We start from the raw sequence: 12,079 nt of genomic DNA, 5'->3' as shown, positions 1-12,079 counted from the left end.
ACAGTGGTAGAATCGGACAGAGTCAGCATGGATTTATGAAAGGGAAATCATGCTGGACAAATCTGCTAGAATTCTTTGAGGATGTAACTAGTAGAGTTGATGAGGGGGAGCCAGTGGATGCGGTTTATTTGGACTTTCACAAGGCTTTCGACAAAGTCCCACATAAGAGATTAGCGTGTAAAATTAAAGCCTATGGGATTGGTGGTAGTGTATTGCGATGGATAGAAAATTGGTTGGCAGACAGGAAACAAAGAGTAGGAATAAACGGGTCTTTTTCTGAATGGCAGGCAGTGACTAGTGGGGTACCGCAGGGATCGGTGCTAGGACCCCAGCTTTTCACAATATATATTAATGATTTAGATGAGGGAACTAAATGTAATATCTCCAAATTTGCAGATGGCACAAAACTGGGTGGGAAGGTGCATTATGAGGAGGATGCAGAGAGGCTTCAGGGTGATTTGGATAAGATGAGTCAGTGGGCTAATGCATGGCAGATGCAGTATAATGTGGATAAATGTGAGGTTATCCAATTTGGTAGCAAAAACAGAAAGGCAGGTTATCTGAACGGCTATAAACTGAGAGAGGGGAATATGCAACGAGACCTGGGTGTTTTTGTACACCAGTCGCTGAAGGTAAGCATGCAGGTGCAACTGGCAGTAAAAAAAGGCAAATGGTATATTGGCCTTCATAGCGAGAGGATTCGAATACAGGAGCAGGGATGTCTTGCTGCAATTATACAGGGCCTTGGTGAGGCCAGACCTGGAATATTGTGTGCAGTTTTGGTCACCTTATCTGAGGAAGGATGTTTTTGCTATAGAGGGAGTGCAGCGAAGGTTTACCAGACTGATTCCTGGGATGGCGGGACTGAGGTATGAGGAGAGATTGCGTCGGTTAGGATTATATTCGCTGGAGTTCAGAAGAGTGAGGGGGGATCTCATAGAAACCTATAAAATTCTAACAGGACTTGACAGGGTAGATGCAGGAAGAATGTTCCCGATGATGGGGGAGTCCAGAACCAGGGGTCATAGTCTAAGGATGATACGGGGTAAACCTTACAGGACTGAGATGAGGAGAAATTACTTCACCTAGAGAGTAGTGAGCCTGTGGAATTCGCTATCACAGAAAGCAGTTGAGGTCAAAACATTGTATGTTTTCAAGAAGGAGTTAGATATAGCTCTTGGGGCGAAAGGGATCAAAGGATATGGGAGGAAAGCGGGCCAAATGGCCTACTCCTGCTCCTATTTTCTATGTTTCTATGTTACATTGCAGGTAAAATGGTAGGGTGGTGAGGCAACTCACGTTCTGTATTGAAGGAAACTGATTTCTTTTGCACTTTCTGGAATGCCAACTTGGAACTGTTCGAACTGTTCTGTAATTTTTTTTTTACAGATTTTTATGAACAAAGTATATTTTTGCAAAAAATATTTTCAATCAATGGGTGGAAATCGGAAAGTTTTCTGATCAAATTTGGAGTCAGACAGGGCTGTCCTCTCTCCCCTGTCTTGTTTGTTTGCCGTATCAAATCTTTTGCTGAGTCACTCAGGAAGGATGTGAGCACAAGCGGGATGACAATCCCAGGTAGTGGAGACACTCAGGTCAAAGTCTTCTTCTACATGGACGACGTCGTCGTCTTCTGCTCGGATCCGTTGTCAGTTCACAGGCTGATGAGCAGAACCTCGGGAGACAAAGTAAATCACAGCAAGAATGAGGCTATGTTCTTTGGGAACTGGGATGACCAATCCTTTGTCCCCTTTACCATCAGGTCAGACTACCTGAAGGCGCTGGGGATATGGTGCGGAGGGGTTGGGGCATGTGCCAAAAACTGAAAGGAACAAGCAGTGATGATGAAACAGAAACTGGTCATGTGGGAGTGACGCTCCCTCTCCATGGCAGGTAAGAACCTGGTCATCAGGTGCAAGGCACTCTCACTGTTGTCTACGTGGTGCAGGTCTGGCCCATACCCCACTCCTGCTATGTGGCTTCACCCATCTTCCGCTTTATCTGAAGATCGAGAGTGGACCCTGTCCACAGGGACACGATGTTCAAACCTCTAGATAAAGGGGGAAAAAACGTACCCCACATCACGCTCATCCTGATGGCCACCTTTCGCTGTAGATGCATCAAGCTGTGCTTAAAGCCCCAGTACACAAACACCAAGTGTCACTACATGCTGAGTTTCTATCTGCCCCCGGTGTTACGAAGTATGGGGCTGGCCATGTTCCAATCAGTAGCACTGTGCTGTACCACTTATTCTTCATGGAAAAGTCCATCAGGCAGTTTTCCATACGTAACGTCACTGAGGCCCTGCAGGAAAAGGAGATGGTGGATTCTGTCAGATAGTTCCCGAGCAGACTGTCAAACTCATTTGGCAGAATGCCTGATCCCAGGACCTTCAAACAAGCACCAAGAAGTAGCTTGGCTGGCGGTGAGAAGTGCCCTGCCCATCAGATCCTTCCTGCACGCCCAGAGTCTCATCCCTTCCACATGCTTCCCTCGAGGCGGCTGCGGTGGGGAAGAGACCGGCCTCCAACTCCTTCTGGAATGTCCCTTGGCAAAGCGTGTCTGGAAAGAGATGCAGTGGTATTTGTCCAGGTTCATCCTGAGCAACTCCATAACACAGGGCTCTGTGCTCTACGGGCTGTTCCCAGGGATGCACACTGAGATAGACATCAATTGCTGCTGGAAGACCATCAACTCAGTGAGAGACACACTTTATTCTGCCTGAAACTTGCTGATCTTCCAGTGCAAAGATCGAGTGTTGCAGACTGGCACATTTCAAGGGCCAGGACTACATGTCAAGGGATGCACTAAAGCTTAGAGCAGTCACCGTAAAGGCTCAATGGGGAAAGGTTACTGTGTAAGGCCCTCCCGCTATAATATACTGAGGGGCTGGAAACCAAGTAAAACCCCTCAGGCTGAATGCACTAGTGAATTTTTGACATGAAATGTAAATGTACATTGTAAATATAAACAGTAAAGGCAAGTGTAGTGAGGCACCTCATGTACTGTATTGTAAGAAACTAATCTCACGTAATGTCAAATTTGAACTGTTATGTACTTTTACAAATTTTGTGACTAAAGTATACGTTTGAAAAAAATCCAACCTGCCCCCCACCAACCTGCCCCCCCGCAACCACTACCCACCTCCCCTCCATTCCTATTTGTCTCATTTTTATGAATCCTCATTCCTCAGAAAGTATTCTTTTCCCTGTTCCACACAGATAAGATCTGAATTAATTTGGGCATGGTCACAAAATTTAAACACATTAGCAAATGAAAATTAGCTGAGGGTAAATGCAAGGCCCAAACTGCCCAACTGCACTTGTAAATAATATACCATATGCATAACAGCAGTGCAAATGTGGCAAAACAGTGTGCCGACTGACATAACGTATATGTGAGTAATTTGTTCAAAATAGGTTTGTGGACATGAACATCATAAAAATGGCCTATAAAAACATACAAGTTCTGCTGCTAGTTCTATTCAAGCTGGGAAAACCTGCATTGAATTCCAAACATATCTGAATAATATTTTCTGCTCGAAATGCAGGACGATTATTGTTTTTTTGTTGAAGAACAAATTCCAATAGGTTTGTCACTAAAATGTTTCAAACACAATGTTGGTACTCTACCTGGGCACGCTTGCTAAATACGTGACAAGTTGTCGGAGGTCATCTTGTTTTATTCTATCATGATTACTCCGAGCTGGGAAAGTTAGGATCGGCCCACCTCTTTTATCACGTCCTCCTGCAATGAAATTATATTTTTCAATATGTAAGCCCTAAATAACTCAGCATAGTTCTACCATTGAATAAGAATTCACTTTTTTTCCCCCAAGTTTAATTTTGTAGATTGGACTTCAGAAATATTGGGGTCTGTCTTAGATCTCCCCTTGTTACTCTGCTCTACAGAGATGTCAGGCTGAACAGACTGGGAAATCCCAGTCGGCCTCCTTAATACCTGCTCAACAAGGCTCATTACAAGCCTAATTGCCTGTCTGCCTCGTGGAGGCAAGCAGCCTTCCCAGCCCTGACCGTGCATGGCATTCAAGGTCAGGAAGCCAGCAGAACGGGAAGCATTGTAATTTTCAGGCCCCGTCTGCCTCCATTCCCGACATCGGCAGGACCGATAATTCAGCCCATTGCTGACATAAAATGGCTGCCTTAGCCATATCAGCTGTTCATATAGCACTGGATTCCCCCCCTCCCCCCACCTCCCGGGAGGCGATCTACCTCTAGAAGGTGCTATAAATGCTGGGACTATGATGAATATGTAATTTAGGTGCACTGAAGACAGCTGGGTTGGTTCTCAGCAGCAATACACTGATGAATGAAAGTGCAATTTGCATGCTATGTTGGTGGTAAGTCTTCAATCCACTTTATGTCCTTTTGTATAGAAAAAGGGAGAAATAATATCTAAACTATAAGCATTTTTGCATGAGATATTTGAAATTTTCTTTTTTTAATTTTCTTCCCTACTTTCCTGAAAGTATTCACCCTTTCAGAGGTACAGTTACAAATGTGCCAAACATCACTGACACTGCACTCTTGTCAGTGAGCACTGGCAAGTTATTAAGTTAGAAGTAGCATTATAACTGAGGCCAATCATGACCTCATCTGATGTTTACATTCTTAGCAGGGCTTGCTAGATAGCAGTCAGGAGTGAGCATTCTGGACAATTCTCCTTCCTCCACAGGCACTGATGCAAATTCTATCACTCCGACTGCCACCCAGCTGAAATCAGTTTCTTCAATGGACTGAATCAAACCCGAGACCTTCTTGGTTTGTATAGCTTAACTAGTCACTGTGTAAAAGAGCTAAATTATCAGACAAGCCTGACCTCAATTTCTCTGAAGGTCCATAATTGTAAATGCTGTTAATTTAACATTATACCTACCTGATACAAAGGCAACTTTTTCCTTCATTATAGGCATCACATCAGATACTTTTAATCCATCATTTCTGAAAGGTCCTGCAAAACAAACATTTATATTTATTTATTTTGATAATCTTCAAAGTGTAGTCACTGAAGGAGATAACTAATCTAGGTGAAATCTATTGATAAGACCAATTAAACCCCCTGTGCATCCCACAGACTTCCTGTTTAATAGACTACCTTGAGTGCAGAGTAATCCATACTTGAATGGTCCTCCACAGGACCCAGGAGACTGATATTTTATACAGCTAGATATGAACACATAATAACATCAGAAAGGTGATCATTGAGAACTCTTTTGCTAGACACTATTGATTGCAGGCCATTTTTTTTCAGACTGATCAAGACCCATTTTTGTGCTTTTAATGGTTGCAATAAAACCCACCAATGAAAAGACAAATACAGCTTTCAACCAACCTCTGTAAAGAAATTGTATTAAAAAAAATCTATAAGCAGCTGGTGAACACTTTCCACAAGCATCTCCTTCAGCAGACTATGCCCATTTTACTTCCAGTTGGATGACATGTTAGTCTCCTGGGGTTTGCAGAGAAGCTCTTAACTAAGGATTGTTCTGTGTCATTGGAAATCTATTCAAAACAAAGCCTAGTCGCTACATAAGAGGTCCTTACTTCTCCAACAGTACTTATCTCATTTAAACTAAACAGATACAGTAACCTACACAGGAGCATTCTACTCAATTCTTAAACAAAGCAAGAAAATTAACACCTTGGAAGTGCTCTTGAATTTCTGCCTCCAAAATTCAAATGTAAACTTAAAATGAAAGACTAGCATTTACATAACCCCTTATCAGGTCCCCCACAAATGTCTCTAAGTACTTCTTATACAGTGAATCACTTTGAATGCAGTGATTTATTTAGAAAACAATGACAGCCATTTCATACACAGCCAAGATGCTACAATGAGGCTAATGAGTAGTTTCGCTGTTTTGGAGGTATTGGTTGAGACAGGGATGTTGGCCAGGATACAAGGAGAACCTGCTGCTGAATAGTACCATTGGATCTTTAATATCCATTTTAATCTCAGAAAGTTTTTAACATCTCATTCCAAAACAGAAAAAAAACTTCAGTGGTATATTCAAACCACAGCAAACATTACATCAAATGAAGGAAAGACATTTAAATGTTGTTTTCATTTTTATTTATCGTACCAAATGTACTCAATGATTCCATGTCATCCACAATTGCATTATTAAACCTTCCACCATAAGCGAACAATTACTTCTAGCAAGATACTTTACCATTGTAACAACATAGCAATACATTTATTTCTTTCTGAACTGAATCTGCTAACAATTTACATATTTCTGCTGCTGAATATGTCTCAATATGAAATCTACTTGCAGCGGGGTCTCTTTTATACCAACAGCAGAATTCAATGTAAACATCCTGGCAATCATATGCAGGACGTGGGCACAATTCACAAGTTTGTGGAGGGCAAAATCATCCATATTCAATTCAAATTCATTAACCATGTGCAAATTTGGCTTTCAAACCAAAATTGTTGAATGTTTGAATCATATTTTTGTCAATTATGTCAACCATTATTCATGCAAAAAAACTTTATAGTTCAACTCAAATGTAAAAGCAACTTTTTAATTCACCAAATTTGAATATGTAAAATAAGGACCAAGATAATGGTTTTGATTGTCTCACAAGTCTGTAAAATATTTAGTAGGGGTGGAGAGCAAATGTTGCCATGAATCATATGAATGAGGCTTGGATGGTTTGTGGAATCATCCAAACTCCCAGAATATGTTATGCTTTGAAAATACTCAGATTTTAAAATAAAATTTATACAATTCATCTTATGCATCATCAAAAAATTTTTGAACCGAAGGTTTTATATTAGTGTTTCTTTCATTAACAACAAACAATTACCATTATAACTGATGATTTTCTCAATGCACTCCATAATGTCAGCCGAGAAATATAAATCTCATCTACGGCGATAGAACACTCATACATATTTTGTGTAAATTGTGAATGCTAGCTTAAGTTTGCAACTCTCTCATTAAGCAATTAATGCAGTACAATATCAGAGAGCCACTAAGGGCTTTTAAATAAAAATCATTGACTCGCAAATGGTATTCACATTCGTAAAGGTTTTCATTCCAATCATATTACTCTGTTTTAAATAGTAATGGAGAATGCATCCAAATTATGGTTGTCAACCCTGGTTGGATGTACTCCTGGAAGTTTGATCATCAGATTTCTGATTGCACGATGTCTGATCCCATGGCACTTGCCCATAGTTTGCAAATGCTATTGCATTTACCCTATAAAGTTATCCACACATGCTAAACACTTCCTCCTAATTGTTTTGCTTGAGAGGAAATGCTTGGACTCTGTTTCTCCGTGACTGGAACTTGTAAAAGATGTTAATATATCCAATGAATCACTAAACGTCTGAAAACAGTCACATTAATTGAAAAACTATACCTATTTAAATAATTTTTGTGGAACTATCTGGCAGCTCTATTGCTGGCATATCTGGATTTCAAGGTGCAACCTGCATTAAAAATGTATTTTTCCATAACTTTTCAAACGATTGTGGAAAAGGAGTTTTCTCTTTTGAAACAAAACAAAATTACAAAAAGCACTGGAACTGGGTCTGGATCTCCTCCATAACTGGGTGATACACAGTTGAAAGAAAGAAAAAAAGACTTACATTTATATAGCGCTTTTCACGACCACCAGACATCTCAAAGCGCTTTACAGCCAATAATGTACTTTTGAAGTGTAGTCACGGTTGTAATGTAGGAAATGCAGCAGCCAGCTTGCACGCAGCAAGTTCCCAGAAACACCAAAGTGATAATGAACATTTAATCTGTTTCTTAATGCTGAATGAGGGATAAATAATGGCCAGGACACCAGGGATAACTCCCCTACTCTGCTTCAAAATAGTGCCATGGGATCTTTGATATCCAACCAAGCAGGCAGATGAGACCTCAGTTTAACACTTCATCCAAAAGACAGCACCTCTCATAATAAAGCTCTTGATTTTTGTGCTCAAGAGCTGGAGTGGGACTTGAACCTGGAAGCTCAGAGGTGAGTGCGACCAACTGAGCCATGGCTGATACTCATTTTCACTCTTTAAACCTATTTGGCAAGTAAAACTAAAGCAGAATTATGTATTTTTTATGGACACATATATAAATATATATATATACATGTATGAAGTGTAATTTTGTCACCATAAAGAGTACAAGGCTCATAAAAAAAACTCCCAGCTGTATTTGTGGGTACAACTAATCTAGTCCAGTTGCAGGAGTGTGCAAGAATGCTGTGGAATTAAGTATATTAATCTTTTTGCTGTCTTCAACTTTCCTAGAATCTTGTTTACACTTTCAGAAGAACTAATTTTCTTCACAGTTTCAAGGCTACATATTCCCTACTAATTTTGCTGCTTGTATATTTGATTTTTTTAGGAACCTAGGAACAAGTATAGGCCACTCAGCCCCTCAAACCTGTTCCTCCATTCAACTAGATCATGGCTGATCTGGATCTCAACTCCATTTGCCTGATCAGTTCCATATCCCTTCATAATTGCCTTATCTAACAAAAATCTATCAACATTAGTTTTAACATATTCAATTGACCTAGCCTCGACAGATCCTTGGGGGGAGAGAATTCAATACTTCCACAATCCTGATATCATTCTTGAATGGCCTAGCTCTGACCTCATAACATTGGGCAAGCTGGAGCTGCAAACCATAGAAATATGTGAAATAAAAACAAGAAATGCCGGAAATACTCAGCAGGTCTGGCAGCATCTGTGGAGAGAGAAGCAGAGTTAACGTTTCAGGTCAGTGACCCTTCTTCAGAACTGACAAATATTAGAAATGTAAAAGGTTTTAAGCAAGTAAAGTGGGGGGTGGGGCAAGAGATAACAAAAGCGCTGTTGATAGGACATGGTCACAGAGAATAACTGACCAGAAGGTCATAGAACAAAGGCACACAGTATGTTAATAGTGTGCTGAAAGACTAAGCGTTAGTACAGAGAGGGTGTAAATTGACTGTAAAGCACAAAGCACTCCAAGCACAAACATTAATTTTTTAAAAAACAGGAACAGTGGGTAGGCACAGTAGAAACAAACTAACCAAACTAAAAAAACTAAAATAAAATAATCAAATAAAAAAGAAAAAAGATAAAAAGAAAAAAATAACTAAACATAAAAAGGGGGGGGGGGCCCCATCATGCTCTGAAATTATTGAATTCAATGTTCAGTCCGGCAGGCTGTAGCGTGCCTAATCGGTAAATGAGATGCTGTTCCTCGAGCTTGCATTGATGTTCGCTGGAACACTGCAGCAATCCCAGGACAAAGATGTGAGCATGAGAGCAGGGTGGTTGTTGAAATGGCCAGCATCCAGAAGCTCAGGGTCATGCTTACGGACTGAGTTCCGCAAAGTGGTCACTCAATCTGAGTTTGGTCTCCCCAATGTAGAGGAGACCACATTGTGAGCATCGAATACAGTATACTACATTGAAAGAAGTACAAGTAAATCGCTGCTTCACCTGAAAGGTGTGTTTGGGAAAGTGAGGAGAGAGGAGGTAAATGGGCAGGTATAACACCTCCTGCGATTGCAGGGGAAGGTGCTGTGGGAAGGAGACGAAGTGGTGGGGGTAATGGAGGAGTGGACGAGTGTGTCACGGAGGAAATGATCCCTTCGGAATGCTGACAGGGGAAGATGAGTTTGGTAGTGGCATCATGCTGGATGTGGCGGAAGTGGTGGAGGATGATCATTTGGATCTGGAGGCTGGTGGAGTGGAAAGTAAGGGCAACGGGAACCCTGTTGCAGTTCTAGGAGAGAGGTGAAGGGGTGAGGGTAGAGGTGCAGGAAATGGGCCAGACACGGTTGAGGGCTCTGTCAACCACAGTGGTGGGGGGGGGGGGGATCCTCGGTTGAGGAAAAAGGAAGACATATCAGAAGCACTGTCGTGGAAGGCAGCATCATCAGAGCAGATGCGTCAGAGACGGAGAAACTGTGAGAATGGAATGGAGTGCTAACAGGAGGCAGGGTGTGAAGAAATGTAGTCGAGGTAGCTGTGGGAGTCAGTGGGCTTATAATGAATATTAGTAGACAGCCATCCCCAGAGATGGAGACAGAGAAGTCGAGGAAGGGAAGAGAAGTGTCGGAGATGGACCATGTAAAGGTGAGAGAAGGGTGGAAATTAGAAGCAAAGTTGATAAAGATTTCTAGTTCTGGGCGGGAGCAGAAAATGGCACTGATATAGTCATCAATGTACTGGAAAAAGAGTTGGGGAGGGGGCCTGAGTAAGACTGGAACAAGGCATGTTCGACATATCCCACAAAAAGACAGGCATAACTAGGACCCATGCGGGTACCCATAGCAACACCTTTTACTTGAAGTGAGTGGAGTTGAAGGAGAAGTTGTTTAATGTGAGAACAAGTTCAGCCAGGCGGAGGAGGGTGGTGGTGGATGGGGACTGGTTGGGCCTCTGTTCAAGGAAGAAGTGGAGAGACCTCAAACTGTCCTGGTGGGGGATGGAGGTGTAGACAGATTGGACGTCCATAGTGAAGAGGAGGCGGTTGGGGCCAGGAAACTGGAAATTGTCAAAATGACGCACAGTGTCAGAAGAGTCATGGAAGTAGGTGGGAAGAGACTGGACCAGGGGAGAAAAGATAGAGTCAAGATAGGAAGAAATAAGTTCAGTGGGGCAGGAACAGGCTGAAACAATGGGTCTGCCGGGACAGTCCTGTTTGTGGATTTTGGGAAGGAGGTAGAAGCGGGTTGTCCGGGGTTGCGGGACTATGAGGTTGGAAGCTGTAGAGGGAACATCTCCAGAGGAGATGAGAGCAGTGACAGTTCTGTGGACAGTAGCTTGATGTTCGGTGGTGGGGTCATGGTCCAGGGGTAAGTAGGAAGAAATGTGTGAGCCTGCCAGAGTTGTGCACATCAATTATTTTGAGGCTAAGGTTTTCACTGAAATGGAAAAATGTACATTTACCCAGCTTGACTGCATCAAATTGCATTGTGATGCATGTGTTCTGCAACTGCAAAGACTCCCAATGCCATACCAACTCTTCTCCCATTTCTCTTTCCACTATGTCCTTCCCAACAGCCACAGCCCCCCAACGAAGACACCTGAGAGGAGCAGTCCTTTTGAGGAAGCACCATCATGTGTTCCATCACTCCCAAGCACCAGCACAGAGTTTGACACATGGCTGGTTCAGAGACTGAGGGAGAGCAATCTGCATGTGATGATGCACCTAGCTAGCACAAGTGTGCAAGAGCATGTAGTGGTGCAGGGACAGCTTGGGATATCACTCACCAGAGGGTAAGGTTCACTTCTAACATTGCTGAGAATGACAGAGATGCAAACAGCAGGGGCCTTGCAAGAATTAAACTCTACTTAGCCACTTCACATAATTATTAATTATGTGAAAGAAATTCCCATCCAATGACACGTCAAGGCTGAATTCCTGCTGAGGCCAAGTTCCAATCACTTGATTTTTCGCACTCTATTGGTCTCTCACAGTTCAAAATTAATATCTTGTTACTCAACTCAAATTTATGTTGAATTAATTTACACCAAAACCAAGTGCCACAAGAAAATCTGCCAGAAAACAGCTAATTACACCAGCTATTTAACTGATAATCATGCTACTTATTTAACCAACTAGTTATCTATTAACAGCTCAAAGCAGCTCATAGTTAAGGGAACAAAGAAATGAGTTGAAACCGATCCTACTGGGCACTTCCTTGCAGTCAATTATATGGAGCCACTGAACGTAATATAAAATCACAGCATGTATTTTTATAATTTATTATGCCAGACTATTTTCTATTCTGACAGCTGTCATGCAAGGATTTTGGTATGATTTATATTAAAATGTTGGCTATGAAGGCTACCAGCCTGCAAGAGTAGCCCAAAGGGCCTATTAAGGCCACATGCTGACTGGCTCCATTGCAGGCAATGAAAAGTGCTGGTGTTTTTTCGCAATTTTTCTTATGGTGATTGGATTTTGGTGTAAATTAATTCAACACAGATTTGAGCTGAGTAACAAGATATTAATTTTGAACTGTGAGAGATCAATAGATCATGAAAGATCAAGAGACTGGAGTATAGCCTCAGCAGGAATTCAGTCTTGACGTGTCGT

At 41.9% G+C, this 12,079-nt stretch overlaps 1 protein-coding gene across 10 annotated transcripts in view; it reads right to left on the bottom strand.

Moving 5' to 3' along the window:
• Window positions 1-12,079, bottom strand: part of kalrna (kalirin RhoGEF kinase a) — a 980,827-nt gene that overhangs the window by 596,978 nt on the left and 371,770 nt on the right. For all 10 annotated transcript variants that reach the window (XM_068035342.1, XM_068035333.1, XM_068035338.1 and 7 more), the window contains exons 2-3: window positions 4,897-4,971; window positions 3,633-3,747 (exon numbers count right to left, since the gene is read on the bottom strand). In XM_068035342.1, the coding sequence (XP_067891443.1) occupies window positions 3,633-3,747; window positions 4,897-4,971 (190 nt within the window). The remainder of the gene's footprint in view (window positions 1-3,632; window positions 3,748-4,896; window positions 4,972-12,079) is intronic.

The sequence above is a fragment of the Heterodontus francisci genome, chromosome 7 (genome assembly GCF_036365525.1).
Source record: "Heterodontus francisci isolate sHetFra1 chromosome 7, sHetFra1.hap1, whole genome shotgun sequence".
In the NCBI taxonomy this organism is placed as follows: domain Eukaryota; kingdom Metazoa; phylum Chordata; class Chondrichthyes; order Heterodontiformes; family Heterodontidae; genus Heterodontus; species Heterodontus francisci.
This window is presented reverse-complemented; position numbering and strand designations above follow the sequence as displayed.